The sequence below is a fragment of the Vulpes lagopus genome, chromosome 3 (genome assembly GCF_018345385.1).
Source record: "Vulpes lagopus strain Blue_001 chromosome 3, ASM1834538v1, whole genome shotgun sequence".
Classification (NCBI taxonomy): Eukaryota; Metazoa; Chordata; class Mammalia; order Carnivora; family Canidae; genus Vulpes; species Vulpes lagopus.
The window spans coordinates 96975731-96994704 of record NC_054826.1 but is presented as its reverse complement, the minus strand read 5'-3'; the positions used below and the strand labels follow the sequence as shown (position 1 = coordinate 96994704).

At 60.8% G+C, this 18974-nt stretch overlaps 1 protein-coding gene across 2 annotated transcripts in view; it reads left to right on the top strand.

The window, feature by feature from the left end:
- The window catches only part of COL26A1 (collagen type XXVI alpha 1 chain), a 164230-nt gene extending 146790 nt beyond the window's left edge, over nt 1-17440 (top strand). For both annotated transcript variants that reach the window (XM_041746900.1, XM_041746899.1), the window contains exons 5-13: nt 2333-2489; nt 4271-4369; nt 4983-5135; nt 6802-6885; nt 8161-8213; nt 11724-11759; nt 13042-13089; nt 15129-15213; nt 15978-17440. In XM_041746900.1, the coding sequence (XP_041602834.1) occupies nt 2333-2489; nt 4271-4369; nt 4983-5135; nt 6802-6885; nt 8161-8213; nt 11724-11759; nt 13042-13089; nt 15129-15213; nt 15978-16138 (876 nt within the window). In that variant the 3' untranslated portion in view covers nt 16139-17440. The remainder of the gene's footprint in view (nt 1-2332; nt 2490-4270; nt 4370-4982; nt 5136-6801; nt 6886-8160; nt 8214-11723; nt 11760-13041; nt 13090-15128; nt 15214-15977) is intronic.
- The last annotated feature ends 1534 nt before the right edge of the window (nt 17441-18974 follow it).

Below are 18974 nucleotides of genomic sequence, written 5' to 3'. Positions count from 1 at the left end.
CAGGGAAGGGGAACACCTGGGCCCAATCCCAGGAGCTCATAGTGGACGCCCCTCCCCTGAGCCCTCAAAGCTGCTCCCACCCCTCTACTGCCTGGTAAATATGTCCATCTGGAGGCCCCCCCTGAGACACTGCAGTTCAACCCAGTGCCCCGTATTGATCACCTTCACCCCTAAACCTGCCCTCTTCCGTGTCCTGACTGGCTGATGGCAATCCCACCGTCCTGGGAGCCAGACCAGAACCAGGGGACCCACTCCTGCCTTCACCCATTGTCCTGTCCCCAAGCCCGGGGTACCTGGCCCTGGTAGTTCGTACCCTCATCCTCACTGAGCCCACCGGCCTGAGCCCCCCATTCTGTGTCATCGACAGCCAAGTCTCCTTGCCCCGTCCCCCCACTCCTTCACTGCCCCATAGCCCCTAACCTCGGATGGACGTGCTCGGTGAACTTCCCAGTGGACATTCAGTGGCTGGGGCAGGATCATCACCCTCCCCTCCCTGAGGGGATGCCAGGGTCAGACGATAAAGTTCCACCCCCAAGCTGCTGTGTGATGGCAGCCAGCTGCTTACCTTCTGTGTGCCTCTGTGAGGCTCCACCAGAGCCAAGGCTGTGGCCCAGCTGTGGGGAAGTGGCCCAGGTACCGCATGGGACCCTGGTCCCCACACCTACTTGCTGGGCTACCTTGGGCAAGTCACTTGTAGTCTCTGGGCCTCTATTTCCACCTGACCTGTGATGTAGCTGCCTCAGGGGCCCTTGTAAGGACTAGAGGGGGGAGGGGCTCAGAGAAGTAGCCTGGTAGGGGGGTCTCTAGAGCCTCAGGGGGAGGAGTCCACCCATCCAACACAGATGGAGATCCTAAGAGCTGGTGCAGGGTGCCACTTTGTTCCCAAGGATCCTCAGGGACGGTTGGTCACTCAGGTGCAGGGACAGGGCAGGACTGGTGGGAGGGAATGCTCAGAGGGCTCCTTGGCTGCACACCCATGAAACCTCAGCCCAGCCCAGGCCTGGGCGCCGTGAAGGCAGCTCTTTGACCCTGTGACCAGCCAGCATCGCAGGAGGCACGGAGGGCACAGTGTGCTGCATGCCCCCACTCTCTCATGGATCTATAGGGTCAGTCCCATTTTGCTGATGGGAAGACTGAGGTCCAGAGGTCCCAACACTCATACAAGGATGCACAGCGGCCACCTGGTGGTGGCCTCCTAGTGGGAGAGCCAGGATTCAAACCAGCTCCTGTGGCAGCAGGGCCCACGCCTCCCCCATTAAGTGGCACATAACGGGCGCGGGGCTCTGGGGGACTGTGCCCGCTCCCCAGGTGGTCTCTCCTGAGGCCGGGCTGCCGGCACACGCAGGAGGGGATGGCCGTCAATCCGCAGGGTCAAACAGGTTGCCCGGAGGTGGGGAGGGGGCCCTGGAGTCTCAAGACCTTCCCTGGGGCTCAGGAGTGAAGGGAGGGGCAGGGGGCGGAGAGGCCAAGGGGCACCCGGAGAGGCCTGGGGAAGGCCAAGTGCACAGGCCCGGCCCAGGCGAGTCGGGGAATCTAACAGGATGCGGGGTTCTGGCTCCCAAGAGCTGGAGGGAACCTGAGACACCAGACTTCCTCCCCGGGCAGTTCAGGGTGGAAAGACTGGGGCACGCGCTGGGCGGAGCAGGAAGCCAGCCTGGTCCGCAGGCCGGTGGGGAGGGTGGGGTCTCCCTCTCTGCCTGGGGGTGCCTACCCAGGGTCTCAGCACCTGCCCGCTGCCTTGCTCAGATCCCTGGTGCACAGTGCCCCCTGCTGACCTCGTGGGGGGACTGCAGGGACTCCAAGGTGCCTCTAGGGCCTGGATCCAGGTTCACCTGAATTAGGGAGCCGGTGTCCCCACCCAGGCCGTGGGTCTTCCCAGGCTTTGACCCCCCTGCCACCTCTGTCAAGGGGAGAGGACAGGGCAGCTTTCCACGCTGGGCCAGGTGGCCACCTTTTGGTTTCCTAGAGCTCGTCCTAAAAACCACACCCCAAGCCGGGCCCACTGGTATGTTTTCAGTAACTCCTGTGGGAGGAGCCAGGGAAGAGGGGTGACCACAGATCTTCCCCCCACGGTGATGGGCTCTCTAGAGAGTACGGGGAGCCTGAAGATGTCCCGATGGTGACCTGCATGAGCCCTCCAGTCCAGGAGGGCTCTCCTGAAGTGGCAAGAGGCAGGCACCGGTAGCAGAACCTTCCCGCAAGGGGAGCAGTGGTGTGTATGATCACCCGCACCTGGCCCTGGGCAGCTGCAGGTCTCAGGGGGCGCGTGTCCCTGGGCACGCGTGTCTCTAGCCTGGCCAGGGGTCCTGACCCTCTGCTTTGTCCTGCTCAGGTTCTCCTGCTGGAAGCAGCAGAGCAGCCCGCAGGCCCGGGCAATGACCTACCAGTCCCCCAGAGCACCCTGCCGCCCTGGAACGAGGACTTCCTCCCCGATGCCATCCCCCTCGCCCACCCGGGGCCCAGAAGGAGAAGGCCCACGGGCCCAGCAGGTGAGTGAGGCCTGCAGGGGAGGACTCCAGCCAGCCTCTCCGGGGACGGCCTCCCAGCACACGGCCTCCCAGGGCCTGTACCCATAGGTCACAAGGCAGGCCCTTTGGATAGAACGCCCCCCACCCCCCGATGGTATTTTGAAAAACTGAGCTAACAGCTCAAAAACTGGGGGGTTTCACACAAAAATCAGGATTTGAAGCTTCTCTTAGAAAAATAGAAGCTCTGGCCATTGGGGCTGCAGCCCCTCGTGGAAGCAGTTGGCTGTAGCCAGATCGCTGCTGGCCCCACAGACCCACCCCATCCAAACTGCTATAGGCCTCACCCTCTTACCCCACCGTGGGGTGCATGTCCTCATGGCCCGCCCCGCTGCCTCTTAGCACCTGCCCTCAGGCCCCCAGCCTGGCCATCCCCTCCTCACTCAGCTTTCCTGGGAGCTTACGGCCTCCCACCCCCTCCTGGGGGGATCCTCACTGAACTCCCTGGCTAGAGTGGGGGCACAGAAGCCACCTTGCGGTCTACTCCTTTCCTGGCAGATTCTGAAGTCAGGACTATTTTCTCTCTGCAGCTTCTATGCATTGGGCTGTGCCCTGGGCGATGGTGGCAGTGTTAGGACAGTAGTGGTTAGGGTTGCTGAATGCCAGTATCTGTGCTGTGCCGGTTAATAAATATTTTTCTGTATCACCCTCAGCTGTACAAGTATCATTTCTAATATCATTCCAGTAAGTTTATAATGCTTGGGGGTTACAGAGGAGAAAACCAAGGCTCAGATAAATGACCCCAGGGGTCACCCTGTGATCTGGGGGCATTTTGTCTTGATTATTCTCGGACCCACTAGAGCCCTGGGCAGGTGATGCTCTCCCTCCGTCATCTCTCTCCCTGTTGAACCCACAGCTTCTTAACACCCCTGCCCAGACTCAGCTCTGAGCTCACACTCTGTCCTCTGCCTGGTTTCCCATGTGTGCCTGTCTAGTTGGGAGAGGGAGCAGAGCCGGGAGGGCACAACCCCCAGCAGTGGGAACATCTGTCGCCCAGTCCTGGGAGGAGCAGATACTGTGATCTTCTGATGGGGCTGGAGGCTGTGGGAGGAGGGGTGAGCTCTAGGGAGTGGGGAGCATCTCAATCTGGGTCCCTTGGTTCACCTCCCAAGGATTCACACCCAGGCAGCTGCCCCTGCCCACTTCTTCCAAGTCCTTCTGGGACTGGAGAAAAGGGGGACTTCCTAACCTTCAGAGGACCCAGGCCCCAAACCCCCAGCCAGGGAGTCTGGGAGGGGCACTGGGTGGGTCTCCTGGGCCACTTTCTCCTCACCAGGCACAGTGCAGTTCCAAGAAATGGCCACCAGGGGGGGCACAACCCCTACAAATGGTGACACCGAGGTGAGCCCCGGAATCCCTGAGAGCCGGTGAGTTGGGCACCAGGGTGCTTCGGGGCTGCCTGGGGGTCTCCGAGGAGGCCTCAGTGGGGCGCTCTTTGCCACAAGCGCAGTTCCTGACCCCCAGCGCGCAGAGACAGCAGGACTCCTGACGGAGGGTCCCAACTCCTCTGCAGCCTGGCTCTGGGCCCTTGAGCAGGGGACCATACCTTCTTGAGCCTCAGTTTCTTCACCTGTGAAGTGGGGACAAGTAGCTCTGGAGATTGTAGGAGTCGGTAGGTACAGAAACAGTTGGTGAACTGTAATGAGGTCTCTGCTCCTACCAGATGGCCCGGGGGGGCAGGCCCGGGGTCTCCTGTGGCTGCCCGGCCCACAGTGTTCTCAGGGCTCATCTCATTCTCTCCCCAGGGCCCCCGGGGCAGACGGGACCGCCAGGGCCTGCAGGTCCACCGGGCTCCAAAGGTGACCGGGGCCAGGCGGGAGAGAAGGGCCCAGCAGGACCTCCTGGTAAGGACACCCCAGATCTGACTTTATCCACTAGGGGGAGGGGCTGAGGGTTCTCTCCTATCTGACCAGGTGAGGCATCTCATAACCCCTGATCTTGCTGGGGTGAATGATAGGCATTGTGGGGGGCTCCAGGCTTGCTTCCTCCCACCAGCACCCCCACTGCCACCCCATCCCAAAGACTTTAGGGCCTGGTCTGACCCTGGGCTGCAGGAGGAACACAAGGCTCTGGGAGCTGGGGGTGCAGGCGTAGGGGTAGGGCGGCCGGGGCCTGGGGGCTGTTCTCAGCTGTTTAAACACCATCTGTAGAGAGCTCCCCAATCCCCCCTGGGTCCCGCAGGGAGGTCCTGGGAAAGCAGGTGTATGGCCGGCCTGGGCTGGCTGCCACCCTCAGCGCCCCGACCAGAGCTAAGGCCCTTCTAGGGGGAAGGCCTTGCCTCCCTTGCCTCCCACCCAGCTGCACCCGAGTTCCCCAGGCCAGAAGGGAAAGCCATTTCACTCACATCCCAGGACAGGCCTCTGGGGAGCCTGGTCCACAGGCCACCACCAACCTGTCTCCCATCTGTGGGGTCAGCCACCAGGCCCAGCCCTCACATGACTCCTTCTCCCACTGCAGGGCTCTTGGGGCCGCCAGGGCCCCGCGGGCTTCCTGGAGAGATGGGGCGCCCTGGCCCCCCCGGCCCCCCTGGCCCAGCAGGCAGCCCGGCCTTCCCTCCAAACAGCCCCCAGGGCGTCCTCTACTCCCTGCAGCCTCCGACGGACAAGGGCGGTGAGTGCCCCCCCACGGGACGACCCTGGGGAAGCAGACCCGCAGGGAGCCAGGCAGCGGCCTGGGAGCCAGGCTCTGCCAGGTGGCACAGAAGGATCCCAGGGGGCTGATACTAGGCCCCCAACCCAGCTCTTGGTCTCAGCCTGGCCCATCCCTGCCCCGGTGCTCAGCCTCTGCTCCTGGGGTCCTGATCCCCTACAGGTTACTCTGGTGTCTGGCCGGCCTCAGTTTCCCCACTTGGTGACAGGAGCAGGAGCACGTCTCCTTGCAAATCCCCTGAACTGAGGCCACTTAAGTGTTGGTTGAGCACCTACTACGCGTCATGCATGGTTTTTGTCACTGGGGCTACATTAGTAAGCAAAACAGCCTTCTGCCCCCAGGGGCCACAGTCTGGAGTTTCTGAACCAGAAACATCCACCTGCCTGTGGGGATGGCAGGAACAGAGAGGCCCTGAGAGTGGGGTGGGGGCACCAGTGTCATTCAATTAAGTGCCCTAGGAAATGGGGCAGGGAGGTTTAAGAAGCGGGTGACATCCCAAGCACTATGGGGGATGGGGACCTCTTTATCTTGGTCAGAAAAACCCCAGTCCCCTCCTGCTGGTGCTTCTGTCCCGCCAGGCACACAGCCTTTACCACTGACCCCTCTGGGCCTCAGTTTTCCTACCTGTAGAGCGGGGGCAGCTAATACTCCCTGATGGAGTTGCTCTGGTGGGAGGGACTCATTTGTGAGTAGAACGGAGGCCCTGGGCCGCCCTTGGCGGGTGCAGGGACCCAACTGGGTGAGAGCAGAGCCTTCTGGAGGCAGTGGAATGCACAGGACTCAGGGAGAGAGCAGGGCTCAGCCGCACACTCCCGGGCCACAAGGAGCTGGCCCAGGGCTCCAGCCGGCCCGACTCTGGGCACACCTCAGCACTGCCTGCCAGCCACCTGCAGCACCCTGAGCCCTCCTCAGATGGGACTCTCCTTACCCCCGGCCCTGGGGTCCCCAGGGGAGGGCTGGCTGTGAGCTTTGGGAAGAGTGGGGACACCCCAGGGGGGCCCACCTGTTGTGCGCCCGTGGAAGAGTGGTCCAGGCTTCTGGGTGCAGAGGGAAGGCCCAGGGTAGCCACTCCCATCCCTGGCATTTCCTGGACCTGGCTTCTCTGGGTCTGGCTCTGGGGACCCGGCAGGACAAAGTCACTGGACCTGCCCCAGAGAGACCCAAATCTTAGGAATTGGGCTGTTAACACACCCCACCCCTACCCCAGGCTGAGTGATGGGCCCTGTAGCGGCAGCCCAGGGACCTCTAGCTCAAAGAGGTAGGCAGGGAGGGCTTCCTGGAGGAGATGCCTCAGGAGTGAGCCAATTAGGTATATCAAGAAAGGACCGGTAGTGAGTGTTGGGAGGAGATTTCTGGCCTGGGGCACTGGGGAGGTGGGTAGGGCAGGGCCAGTCTCTAAAGGGCCTGGAATGCTCTGGAAGGAGATTGTGCATTACAAGAAGCCCTCTGGGCTTTCCCTGCTGTTTGCTTTGGCCACCAAGGGAGCAATAGCCTCTGATTGGCGGGGCTGCTGTGAGGCCCAGTGGAGTCAGGTGTGCCCGTCCTGGCTCTGGGGGAGCTCAGGTCCAGCACCCCAGCCCTGCTGGCCCTGCCCCACCAGTCACAGGCAGCTTTACTCTGCCCACAGACAGAGACTCACAGCTGGCTTCTGCTGCTGTGGACACAGTGCTGGCCGGCGTCCCAGGGCCCCGGGGCCCCCCCGGCCCTCCAGGTAAGTGCACAGGGCAGCCACACAGTCTGGCTGGGACTGGGTACCCCCTTGGAGCTTGGCCTGGGCCGCAGACCCTCGTGGGGCCAGTTAGGGGCCCATGGCCCTGGCAGAGAACTGGGGATTGGGTCTGTCCCAACCCACATGTATAGCCAGAGGTGAGTTCCCTGGCTTCTGGGTGGCAGCTCCCTTGTGGGACTGGACACAGGAACTGCAAATGTTTCTGCTCAGGGCTGCCCCCCTGTGGGCCCAGGGTACATAGAGGGGGGAGGCAGGCGGTCAGCACAGGGGTGGCTCTAGGGGCTGGTAGGCCAGGTGCCTATGAGAGGCAGGAAACCCTGGGCCTTTCGGCAGAAACCAGGGGCACTGAGGCAGGGGATGGCCCTGGGGCCCCTGGGGACTGGATCTTGGGCCTGGCCTGACCTCTACTCTCCAGGGACCTTCACTGGAGGGGAGGGAAGGGGAGTGTGGGCCCCTGGCCTGCTCACCAGGTGTGTGGGTGCCTTGTCTCCCCTCATTCATATTTCATGCATTCACTGAGCACTCCCTACATGGGGCCAGGGTCTAGTTTCCGGGCTTCTCTTAAAAGGTGGCATTTGAGTGAATACCCCAGGGAGGGGAGGGAAGGTGCTGGGGGGGGTATCTGAGGGAGGCGGTACTTGCTCTGACTGGAGGAAGGGTGCTAGCCTGACCCTATGAGCGCTCCCTGGCCTACAGAGACAGACCTGTAAATCCACCTTGGCCACAGGTGGTGGCAGGTCCCTGTCAGGGACTGGCCTAGAGAAGGGGTCCGGGTAGGTGCTAGAAGGCTTCCTGGAGGAGGTGATGCTCAGCCTGAGACTAGAGGAAAGACCAGTAGGAAAGAATTTGTTGGGCTTTGGAGGGAATGGAGAAGCTCCAGGAGGAAGAAATAACATCTGCAAAGATGCAGAAAGAAAGGAGCTTTCCAGAAGAGTATCGAGGTGTGAGGTAGCGGGGGGCTGAGCTAAGGACTTCAGGAGCCCCAGGAGGGACCTAACTGAAAAGTGGCTCTGGGAGGCCATGTGGAGAGTGGATGATCAGGACACTGATATAGTAACTAAGCAAGAAGGGTGGCATTGGAGGGGAAGATCCTGGGTCCCCAGGAGGGGCAGACCTAAGAAAGATTTGCTGGGAGACTTGCCAGCTGGGGTGGAGGTGCGGGGTGGTCTCATAGATGAGGCCCTGAGGGAAGAGCAGGTTGTGGTATAGGGTGGGCAGGAGACTGGCCCCAGTGACCATCTGTGACTCTGCCGACAGGTCCCCCTGGGCCACATGGTCCCCCAGGACCCCCAGGTGTACCTGGATCTCAGGTAAGGACTTCCCCACTTCTGACAGGGGAGGGGACATTGTCTTCCCAGGAAAGAAGAGCCAGGCTGCTTCCCAGCATGATTTGCTTAGGAAGGGGCACCCCAGCTGGCCCGTCTGCAGCTCAGCTCAGGCGGGACCCAGGGAAGGATCTGAGGAAGGTGGGTGTGACCCTGGTGTCATCAGCAGCTTCCGCTCTTTGCTGCCCACTCCCCATGCCAGGGAGGTGTTGGCACCATTCCCATCTCGGGAGATGAGCTAGCTGGGACCAGGAGAGGCCAGGTGCCTCCTGAGGACAGACAGATCACAGAACGTCCACCCCAGCTTGTCACCGTCCTCCCCAAGAGTCAACTGTGTGGGAGAGGGCACCCCAAGGCCTGGTGAGGTGGCCCCAAGCCCCGGCTTGCTCTGCCTCTCCAGCTGTGTGACCTTGGGTGCAGAGGCAGCCTCTCTAGGCACTGCCTGCCTTGGCTGCTGAGAGGGGTATGCAGCGTTTCCCTTGTGGTTGTTAGGAGGGCCCAAAGGAGAAAAAAAAGTGCTACAGAAGCCCAGGGCCTGGGAAAAAATCAAACCAAGGAGGGGCCATCTAGATGCAGAAAGGGTGCGTGTCCTGCTTCTGGAACTCCCTGTCGCCCCCACCCTCAGGCCTGCCCACCTACTGCCCCGAGGTCCCTGATATCAGGCTGTGCTGGGGTGGCAGGGGGTGGCCCCCATGCTGCCAGGGGTGGGAATCTGGGCCTTGGCTCTGGGAGTCCACACACCCCTTCACCCCTTTAGACAATTGGTGAATGTCCTCCAGACACCCAGGGCACCAGCACCCCAAGCTGAGGGTTACAGCCAGGCCTGGGAGCCTTGGAGAGTTGATGTTCTAGATATCCAAGAACTGGTGTCCCATGACCCTGATCTGCTGCCTGTTATCCCCCGTGTTTCTTCTACGCAAGAGGACGCAGCCTGGAGGGGCGGGCGGGTGCACCGGCCGTGGGGTGGCAGGAGCCCTGGCCCGTGGCCTGGGGCCCGGGGCACAGGGCGGCCGCGGAGCAGAGCCGGCTGCGGGCAGGGCCTGGGGGGCTGCAGAGGCGGCAGGAGGCCCCCGGGCCTGATCTGCGCAGAGTCCAGGCCCTCCAGAGCCGGGCGCCCCAGGCGGCGGCGGGGAGGCCTCAGGGAGGAGGCTTGTGGGGGGGCAAGAGAGAATGCCAGGGCCTGGGGCGGGAGTGCGGGGAGCAGCCCCAGGAGCTGTAGGAGGCGGCAGGGGGGGGGGGGGAGCTGCCTGGGCCGCTGCCCCCCCCCCACAACAGGCAAAGTCAGGAACCATGGGACACGGGCCGCCCCCCCACTTGTGCCCCTGCTCTCGGAGATACGCCGTCCTGTAACCCCAGCAGTGCTGGGAAGGGGAGGCTCAGAGGGGTTCAGTCACTTGCCCGGAGCTGCACAGCAGGGGTGGGGCCCCTCTCGGGCTTTCTTCTGCTGCCTCCAAAGCTTGCCAAGACTGCGGTGGGTGCTTTGGGATAGCCTTATCCTGCCAGGCGGTCTCTTATGAGGGTCTTCAGGCCCTTGCGGGGAGTACCATTAGGGTGGCTGTGCAGACCATATCCTTGTGGGGACCTAGGCTCATGAGGTTCCAAGGAGGTTCAAGGGGGCCCAGTCAGGGGCCTCTGGGTGACTCAGTGAAGCGTCTGCCTTTGGTTCCAGTCATGATCTCAGGATCTTGGGATCAAGCCCCACATGGAGCTCCCTGCTCAGCAGGGGGCCTGCTTCTCCCTCTCCCGCTCCCCTTGCTTGTGCTCTCTCTCTCTCTTTCTCTCTCTCTCAAATAAATAAATAAAATCTTTAAAGCAAAAACAAAAAACAAAGAGACCCCGTCAGAGCTGTTCCTCCAGTGCCCCTTAAGAGGGCGTGAGCAGGGGATCCCTGGGCCGCGCAGCAGTTTAGCGCCTGCCTTTGGCCCAGGGCGCGATCCTGGAGACCCGGGATCAAATCCCACGTCGGGCTCCCGGTACATGGAGCCTGCTTCTCCCTCTGCCTGTGTCTCTGCCTCTCTCTCTCTCTGTGACTATCATAAATAAATAAAATTAAAAAAAAAAAAAAAGAGGGCGTGAGCAGGCGTCCTCATGGAGGGCGTGGGGTCCTCGGGCTGCTGGCATCTTGACCCCTTCCCTCTTTGCTGTGGTCTTTCTTTGAGGCTGAGGGCCTGTGGCCAGGGCTAGGAGGCCTGAGGGCACAAGGCAGTGCCCAGCTCATCTCTGGCTCCCCAGGCTCCAGTCCCTTTCCAGGGTCCAGTGGCAGGGCCTTCCCAGGCCCCCGCACTACAGGGACGGAGAGACATTCGAAGGTTTGCCCAAATATTGACCATGTTGGAATAGTCACCAGCCTCCTGTGCTCCCCATGGAAGAGCCAGGCCGTGGCTTCACTGTGGACAGTAGGACCAGTCTGGTGACCCAGCCACTGCCTGTCTCCTTCCCTCATCAAAGAGTCAAGGCCTCTGAGGATGGAGCGGAGGTGGGGGGGTTTCCCAGGGCTCAAATAAGAGTGAGAAGGGACAGTGATGGGGAACCAGGTGGCCCCTACTTTCTCCTCTGAGCAGGACAGACTTGCGCTTGAAGCCCAGCTCTCCTACTTTCCAGCTGGGTGACTCTGAGCAAGTCATTGAACCCTGGGTCTGTTTCCCACCTGTGAGATGAAGGATCGCTTTGGGTGGGCTTGTAGTAAAGGGGTTAGTAGATGCGAAGTACCAGGCCCCGAGAAGACCCTTAATAAATGTTCTTCGTTAACCAGATATCTCTTGGGGCCTTATGGCATCAGACACTGTGCTGGGCACAAGGACAAGGACCCCGGGAGCCCTGCAGTAGCTGACAGAATGGGGGAAGCAGGCAGTGAGGAGGAAGGAAGCGTCAGGAAAGAAGGGAATGAGGCTGTGTGATGGAGTGAAGGGGCCAGGCAAGTGGGGTGTGACAAACGTGCAGAGGTGATACTTCCCCTGAGACCTGAGGAACCAGAAGGAGCAGCCATGCAAAGATACCAAGAAAGGCCAGTCCAGTAGCAGAAGAGCAAGTGCAAAGGCCCTGGGGCAGGGTCTGACCAGAGGGGCAGAGTGTGGGTTTCTGTTACAGGGAAAGGGGACTCTGGCTGTGGATATGGTGGGTTTCGGCTCTGGGGAGCCTTCTGTGGGGAGCCTTCTGGCTGGACCTGGACATGGATGAGAGTCCTTGAGTGGGACCATCGCCATTGGCGTCGCTGTCACACGTTCTCTGAAGGCCCCTCCCAGAGGGGTGGGGGCGGGGAAGGGCAGTGCGGGCTTTGCCATCTTTATGTGACAACCATTAGGGCCCATTTCTCAGCTGAGAATACCAAGGGCTCTGCCAAGGCTCACTGAGCAGCCAATGGAGGGTGGCCCAGGTGGGGCCCTTCCGTCTCCACCATGCCGTCCTCCTCCCGTCCTGGTGCAGGGAGGCTGAGGGGAGGACAGAGGTATTAGGGGTGCAGGCAAGGCCTCATCTGTGTTGTCTGACTTTCTGCAGGGCCTGGCTGGAGAGCGGGGCATGACGGGACCAGCTGTAAGTGTGTGCGGCTGTGTTGATGGGCCATTCCCAGGGCGGTGGGCTCTGGCGCAGGCCCAGGGTCCTGGGTGGGTGGGGGTCTGTCCCAGTCTGAGCTCAGCTCCACAGCCACCCCAAATATGGCCTGATTCTACCCTGCCCAGAGAAGGGGCAGCCTGCATAGGGAAGGGATGCCCTTGGAAACTGGGGAGCCCCTCACTGGCATTGTGAGCAGGGACTGAAGTAGCCTCCTGGTGGGGGGTTGGACGAGAGTCCTCAGGTCTCTTCCGGGGAGCCCGGACCCCTGAGTTAGCCTGCTGTGTGGCCTGCAGAGCCCCTTCCCTCCTCTGAACCTTCCAGGGGTAGAGGCGCAGACAGCTGGCCTCTAATTTCCCCTTGGAAACAAGAATGTATGAGTCTCAACTCCTGCCTGCAGGGCCAAGGAGGCAGGCACCTCCTTGTGCCCAAGTCTGAAGTTAGGGGTAGAGCCAGGGAGGAGGGATGGAGCTTTGCTGAGCACCTACTGTACGCTGGACACGGGGGAGGCACTCTTCATCCATAGTGAGTTTAAGCTTTGTTATGACCTAGCAAAGCAGGACTTTACTGTTCCCGTTTTTCAGAACTGGCAGCTAAGGCTCAGAGAGGTTAAGTAACTTGCCCAAGGTCACATGGCTAGGCAAAGATGGAGCCAAGATTTCAACCCAGGAGCATTAACCTCCAGAGCCATGTCTCCTCCTGGCTTCTGTCTGGTAACGATGGTGAGCCCCGTCACGGAACTTCTGGCACCAGGCTCCAGTCAAAGCTCATAAATGCTGATTTATTTCATCCGAGTACTCCTGTGAAGTAGGCAGCATTAGTACCCTATTTTAGAGACAGGAGCACTGTGGTGCAGAGAGGTCAAGTAACTTGCTCAAGGTCACACAGGATTCCACATGGGTGTTATAGTGAGGCTGGTACTACTGGCGGTGTTTTAGAGGTGGAAGCAGAGAGAAGCAAGGACTTGATCCCTGGCAGAGCTCAGAGCTGAGCTTGTGGGGTTTCAAATCTGGCTCCTCCGCACCCCAGAAGCACAGTAAAGCCCCTAAAGCCAACCCATGCTGGGCGCGCAGGGGTGCCTGGGGCCTTCAGTGCTCCTCTGCTCTGCTCACCCCAGGACAGGAGTTCCCACAGGCCCAGCTGTCAGAGTCTGGGACCCAGCACCCCTGTCCTTCGGCTCTGCCTCCCCAACCCGCCCTGACTCCCTGCCAGCCCCCACAGTCTGCCCGAGAAGACATTGTTGACTGCATGGTTTTTTTCCTAGGGTGATCCTGGCGGGAAGGGGCAAGAGGAGGACAAAGCTGCCGCCGAGGTAACTGGTTCTGGGGGCCATGCTTCCCACCTGCCCCCTCGGCTACGTCCCGGCAGGAGGGCGGGTGCCCAGCACATCTGTATCAACACCTAGGGCACTGGGTGAATGGGTCCCTGCCCGGGGAGGCCAGTGGGTGAAGTAATGATTGCAGCATAGCCGCAGATGGGGGACTGGCCTGGGGGCAGAGGACAGGGAGGACCCTGCCGGGGAGAAGCTTCGGGCTGCAGGCTGCAGAGTCCCTCTCCAAGGACAGGAAACCCCCTGGGGCATGGAGTTGGTGGCCTAGAGGATCGGTGGGCAGGTAGACAGATGGCTGGTGGATGTGGAGAAGACGGTGGGGGAGTAAGGATGGGAGCAGGGGGCGGCCAGGGTTAGATGGGGTGGGGAGGGGACACAGATGGAGCACGGGCATGACCCTGGGGACCCATTGTCTTCTAGGAGGAGGAAGGACGCCTGAAGACTGGGGTGATGGATAGAGGGGATGAAGGCAATGGGACCAGCAGGGGAGACCTTGCAAGCTGAGAGCAAGAATCCCCTGGGTGTGTCAGAGCTCAGGAAGCAGCCGGCACAGGGGGCATCTAGCGTTCTCTAATGAGCCAGCCTGGGGTGTCTGGGGAGGTGGGCTGGGCTGGAGGCCAGAGGCTGGGGGGCCAGGGGCCCTTTTGGAGGCCCTTGTGAGACTGGAGACAGGAGGAGAGGCTGGAGCCAGAGCAGCTGCGGTGGGTACAGGAGGCAGGGGGGAGGAAGATATGGGTGCCAAGGCATGGGCATAGATCCATAGGTCACTTGCAGGGGCGGGGTATGGAGACGTACGGTACTTACAACTTCATTAGCTCTTCTCATGCATTCCATGAGAGTGCATCCCCATGGCTCAGGGGCATGGGACTTAGCCGGGGACCTGGACCTTCTGCTCCTCACTGGGGCACCCCCATCCTAGACACGCCCACAGTATGGCTTTTGATGGCCTTAGCATCCCTGGAGGGAGGACCTCTCTCCTTAACCTATAGGATACTTTTTGGTTTCCTTTCGGTTTTTGGTTTTGTTTTGTTTTGTTTTGTTTTGTTTTGTTTTGTTTTGTTTTAAGCTGGCTCCATGCTAGGCTAGAACTCACAACCCTGAGATCTAGAACTCACAACCCTGAGATCTAGACCCTGACCTGAGATCAAGAGTCAGATGCTCCACCGACAGAGCCCCCCAAGCACCCCATCCTTTTGTATTGTTTTAAACTAGATTGATCTGAACGTCGTGACACAGCTGTCACATTATGCCAGCTGAAGGCTGAAGTCATTCTGGGGCTGACTTCAGAGTGGGGCCTGATCCTGTCACCATCACTTTTTTTTTTTTAAGATTGATTGATTGATTGATTGATTGATTGATTTGGGACACACAGAGAGAGGCAGAGACACAGGCAGAGGGAGAAGCAGGCTCTGAACCTGATGCAGGGGGTTTCCTGTCCCTGGAGAGGAACCTGATGCAGGATTTGATTCTGGGACTCCAGGATCACACCCCGGGCGGAAGGCAGACACTCAACCACTGAGCCACTGAGCCACCCCGGCATCCCCACCATCACATTCCTTTTCAGAGTGGCCTGGTCACCTGTCTTCTCAATAAACCAGCTCATTCATGTGTCTTGGTGCATAGGGTCTGCCCAGGTGTAGACCGGCTCCCCAGCAACGTGGACCTGTCATCATCGTGCACTCTCGCTGATGCTCTAGAAGCAGTGGCTATTCCTTCTCTTTTTCTTGCTGGAGTGGCCACTCTCAGCAACTCTCGAAGTGGAGGCAGCAGAGGGGGGTTGGTGCAGAGCTAGCAAGGAGGTTAGCCACACTCTCCCACCCATGCTAGGTGCTCTGCCCTTGGCAGGATATCTTCTGGAAAGAAGGGCACATGGGGGAAGCAGCCAGGCAGCCACGGAAGCAGGAAAAACCGAGGCATGAGGGGGACAGGTCTGGGTGTGAAGCCTGGGCTGGCCGCTTCCAGGCTGGCCCTGGCGCCATCCCTGCGGCCAGCCCTGACCCTGGCTGCTTCCTCCCCGCCAGGGTGAGGGGGTGCAGCAGCTGCGGGAGGCCCTGAAGATCCTGGCAGAGAGAGTCCTCATCCTGGAGCACATGATTGGGATCCATGGTGAGCTGTGACCAGAGCCTGAGGCCAGCTGGACCCACAGCTGTCCGTAGAGTTAGGGATCGCTTCTGCCCCTGCCTCCCTACTCCCTGCCACCCTCTTGGCAACTGCCGTTGCCTCTGCTTTGCCTGCCTCGATGACACCTCCATTTGGCTGTCAGATGGTCTTCCCCAAATCCCAGTCAGACCCTGCCCTGCGCCTCCCCTGCTCAAGGACCCTCAGTGGCTCCCTACTGCCCATGACTGATGGGCACATCAAGTCCCAAGCCCCTCCCCAGCACGGCCTGGTGCCCAGTTACACGAAGCCACTACCTAGTCATCCTGTAACCTCTCCCCGCCCCACCTCTGTGCCTTTGCACAGGCCAATCCCTCTGCTGGCTGACCACCACTCCCACTTCAGGTAGGACCTTCTCTAGGGTCTCTTCCTCTGTGAAGGCGCCCTCCTGCCCCACAGTGTTCTGAAGAGCCTTCTGTTCTCTTATGGCGTGAGCTTTGCATGTCTCTCTCTGGCATGCTGGGAGGCCCTGGTGGCAGGGTGGTGACTGGCAGCCCTGCAAGGCCTGGAGCCCACCCCTGGTCAGCATTTGTTGCAGGGTGAGTGGGAGAAAGCATGAGTGAGTGGGTGCCCGTGTGACAAGGTAGCCCGCTGCTGCCTTGCCCTGTCCTCGCTGGGCCTGTGGTCTCCCCCGCGGGCTGGGCACCAGAAGCAAAGGGGCCTTTGAGGCTCTCAAGGCCCTCCATGAGCCCACCCGCCTCCTGTCCTTCCAGATCCCTTGGCCTCCCCCGAGGGGGGCTCTGGCCAAGACGCTGCCCTGAGAGCCAACCTGAAGATGAAGCGTGGTGGCTCCGCACCCGACGGCCCCCTCGCGGCCCTGCTTGGCCCCGACTCTGGGCAGAGGAGCGCTGGCCGGGCCGGCGGCGGGCAGTAGGAGGCCAGCTCTCCAGGACAAGCCCCGGCTCTGCCAGAGACCCAACCCTGAGGCCTGTGTTGGCGTGCTGGCTCCTGAAGACACCCCAAGCGGGACTGGGCTCCAGGCACCGACGATTGTGTGGGACACTGGCTCCCAGGGGGGACTTGGAGACAGATGGCAAGTCCAGAGGCAGAGTCCAGAGGGCCCTAGCACCCTTGGCGGGGTCCCTTCCTGGTCCCTGCCCTCCCCACCCTCACTTTCTGCAGGAGACGGGATCTGGGTGGGCTGGGTGGGGCTTGAGAATAATCCTAATACTCATCATTTACTGAGTCCAGGCCTGTCCAAGGAGCTTTCCCTGCATTGTCTCATTTAACCCTTAGGAGGTAGGCTTGTTATCCCCACTTTTCACGGGGGGGACGGAGCCCGGTGAGTTTAAATCACCTGCCGAGGCCCCCTGGTTCCTTAACCCTCGACCCTGCCAGCTTCCTGTCTTCACAGGGGAGCTGAGTGGGCGCAGGGCCATGGGGAGGCTGGACCGGTCCACAGGGAAGAAAGGCAGGGTCCTGGGCCTCCTTCCTCGACCCCTTCCCCAGGGCTCAGGGTCTGCTCCAGGATCTGGCAGTGTGTGGTCTGCAGCTGCTCTCAGAGGCCTGGGAGACCCTGAATAAACCCGTGACAGTCCCACGGACTTGGGGACAGTGAGAGAGGAGCACTGGGGTGCAGAGGCCTTCATACTAAATGGGCATCGCCCACCAGTGCCTCCCAGTTTTAGAACCCACCCAGGCCTGCCCCTGAGCCAAGAGCAGGGAGGGTTTACTGGGAAGGCCATCCCTTGCAGCCTTGCCCTCTCTGGAAATCTATAGGGTTGGCCATTTCTGGCATCGTACAGCAAGTCCCATGTCCCCTTGACAAACTAGAGATAGGACAGCCGCCCAAGTCCCAGGCCCCGCTGGGGGAGATGCTGTGGGCCCAGGCCAGGGACCCCAGAGCAGCTTAAACCCCAGGCCACAGGTCCCCTGTGAGCCGGGCCAGCCCTGGTGCTCCTCTCTTGCTGGGCCAGGACCTGGTCTCCACAGCAAACTCAGAGATTTTGGTGCTACCCTGGCTCATGTCTCCCCTCAGGGCAGGAGCCGTCTGTCCCCAGTGTCCATGGTGCTCCCCGGAGTGGGTGGCCTGGTCCTGCCAGGCCTTGGTGACCTCCCCCTGCCGTCCAGGCCCCGGTGCCCCGTGAGAGGCAGGACTGGCCTGGGGCCCGAGGTGTGGTGGTCAGAGGCGGGCGGGAAGTCTATAATGCTCTGACAATAAAGGTGCTCTCCCCACTGGGGGTCTGGTGTCCTGTGACGCAGGTGCTGAGGGAGGCCGGCCCCCGAAGTTCACATGTAGTGACCACGTGGCTGGATATGGGGACAGGCACGTCCTGGGTGGTGCCACACACACGGCACGGGACATGTCAACACAGCAACACAACGGAGGGGACAGCTAACCCACCAGGGGCCAGGGGAGGAGCCTTGAGGTTCAGAAGGGCTTCAGGGGTCAGCGGGAATTGGCTAGACAGGAAAGGGTGCTGCGGCAGGAGAATGGCATCGGGGAAGGCTCGGAGGGGCCGAGCTCATCGGTGACCCCCGTGCACAGAGCATACACCCAGGGGCGGGAGGCTGGCCAGGCAGCAGCGGGAGTGCTTTCCCCTGGAAGACTGAGCCCCCATTTTTTCTCCAGGCCGCCCCTTTGGCTCACTGGAGCCCCCACTCCTTGACCTGAGCACCCCACTTCTATTGGGGGAATCCTCACCCCCTGGGGCCACCACAGGACTGAACCCCATCTGACAAGCTGAGCCATCCACCCCTTCTCATTCTCCCAGCCCCATGGAGGAGATGAGACTGGAAGGGAGATGATCCGCTTTGCCCAGGACCCTGAAGTGTGCTGCCCCCATGGCCGTCAGCGCAGGCTCCATGTAGGCCTCTCCCTCTGGATGTCTCGAGGGCAGGCCACTTCCCCACTGACATCTGTATTCTTTTTTTTTCCCTAAGATTTCATTCATTCGTTCATGAGAGAGAGGCAGAGACATAGGCAGAGGGAGAAGCAGGTTCCCTGTGGGGAGCCCGATGTGGGACTCGACACCCAGGTGCCCCTGACGTCTGCGTTCTTAAACCAGGGGGCTGCCACTTTTGGAGGGTGAGGACTGAGCACGGGCAGGGCTAGGTGTCCACAGGGGCACCTAAAGCCCCTTGGGGCAGGACAGCGGCGAGCAGGGAGGTGCGAGTTGCAAGGACCAGGGCCTGGCTCTCCCTGGATCATCATGTTCTAGTGCTGAGCCCTGAGAGGTCAGGATTCTGAAGTCAGCCTGGCCTTCCCAGTCCTTGTAAAGGATGTTTGTCGAAGTCGGGCATAGAGCATATTTTGTATCAGCTGGTTAACTCAACACGTAACTTTTCAGTATGTAGATACCTGGGATGCCTTCATTGGTACCCTGGCCCTGGATTGCACAACTGTCTGGGGCCAGCCGTGGGGGGCTAGCAGAGTCTGGAGAGAGTGTCTCCAGCATGGAGGCAGGACTGGGTGCCCAGGTGCCCCCAGGCTCCCGGGTGTGGAAGGGAGTAGAGGGAACCAGCTTCCTGTGGGAGGCCCTAGGCCCCAAGGGCCAGGGCTGTGGGACAGGGTCTCCCTGGGGGAAGTGGTCACAAGCTAATCCTTCATAAGGATGAGGCGAGGCACTGTGCCAAACACGCGGCATATGTCACCTCCCTTCTGTTTCAGAGCTATCTTTCCCATTTTGTGGAGGGTCTGGTAAGTCCCAGAGAAGTTGAGTGACTTGCTCAAGGTCGCACAGCCAGTGGTGGTGAAGCCGGGCTTCCGA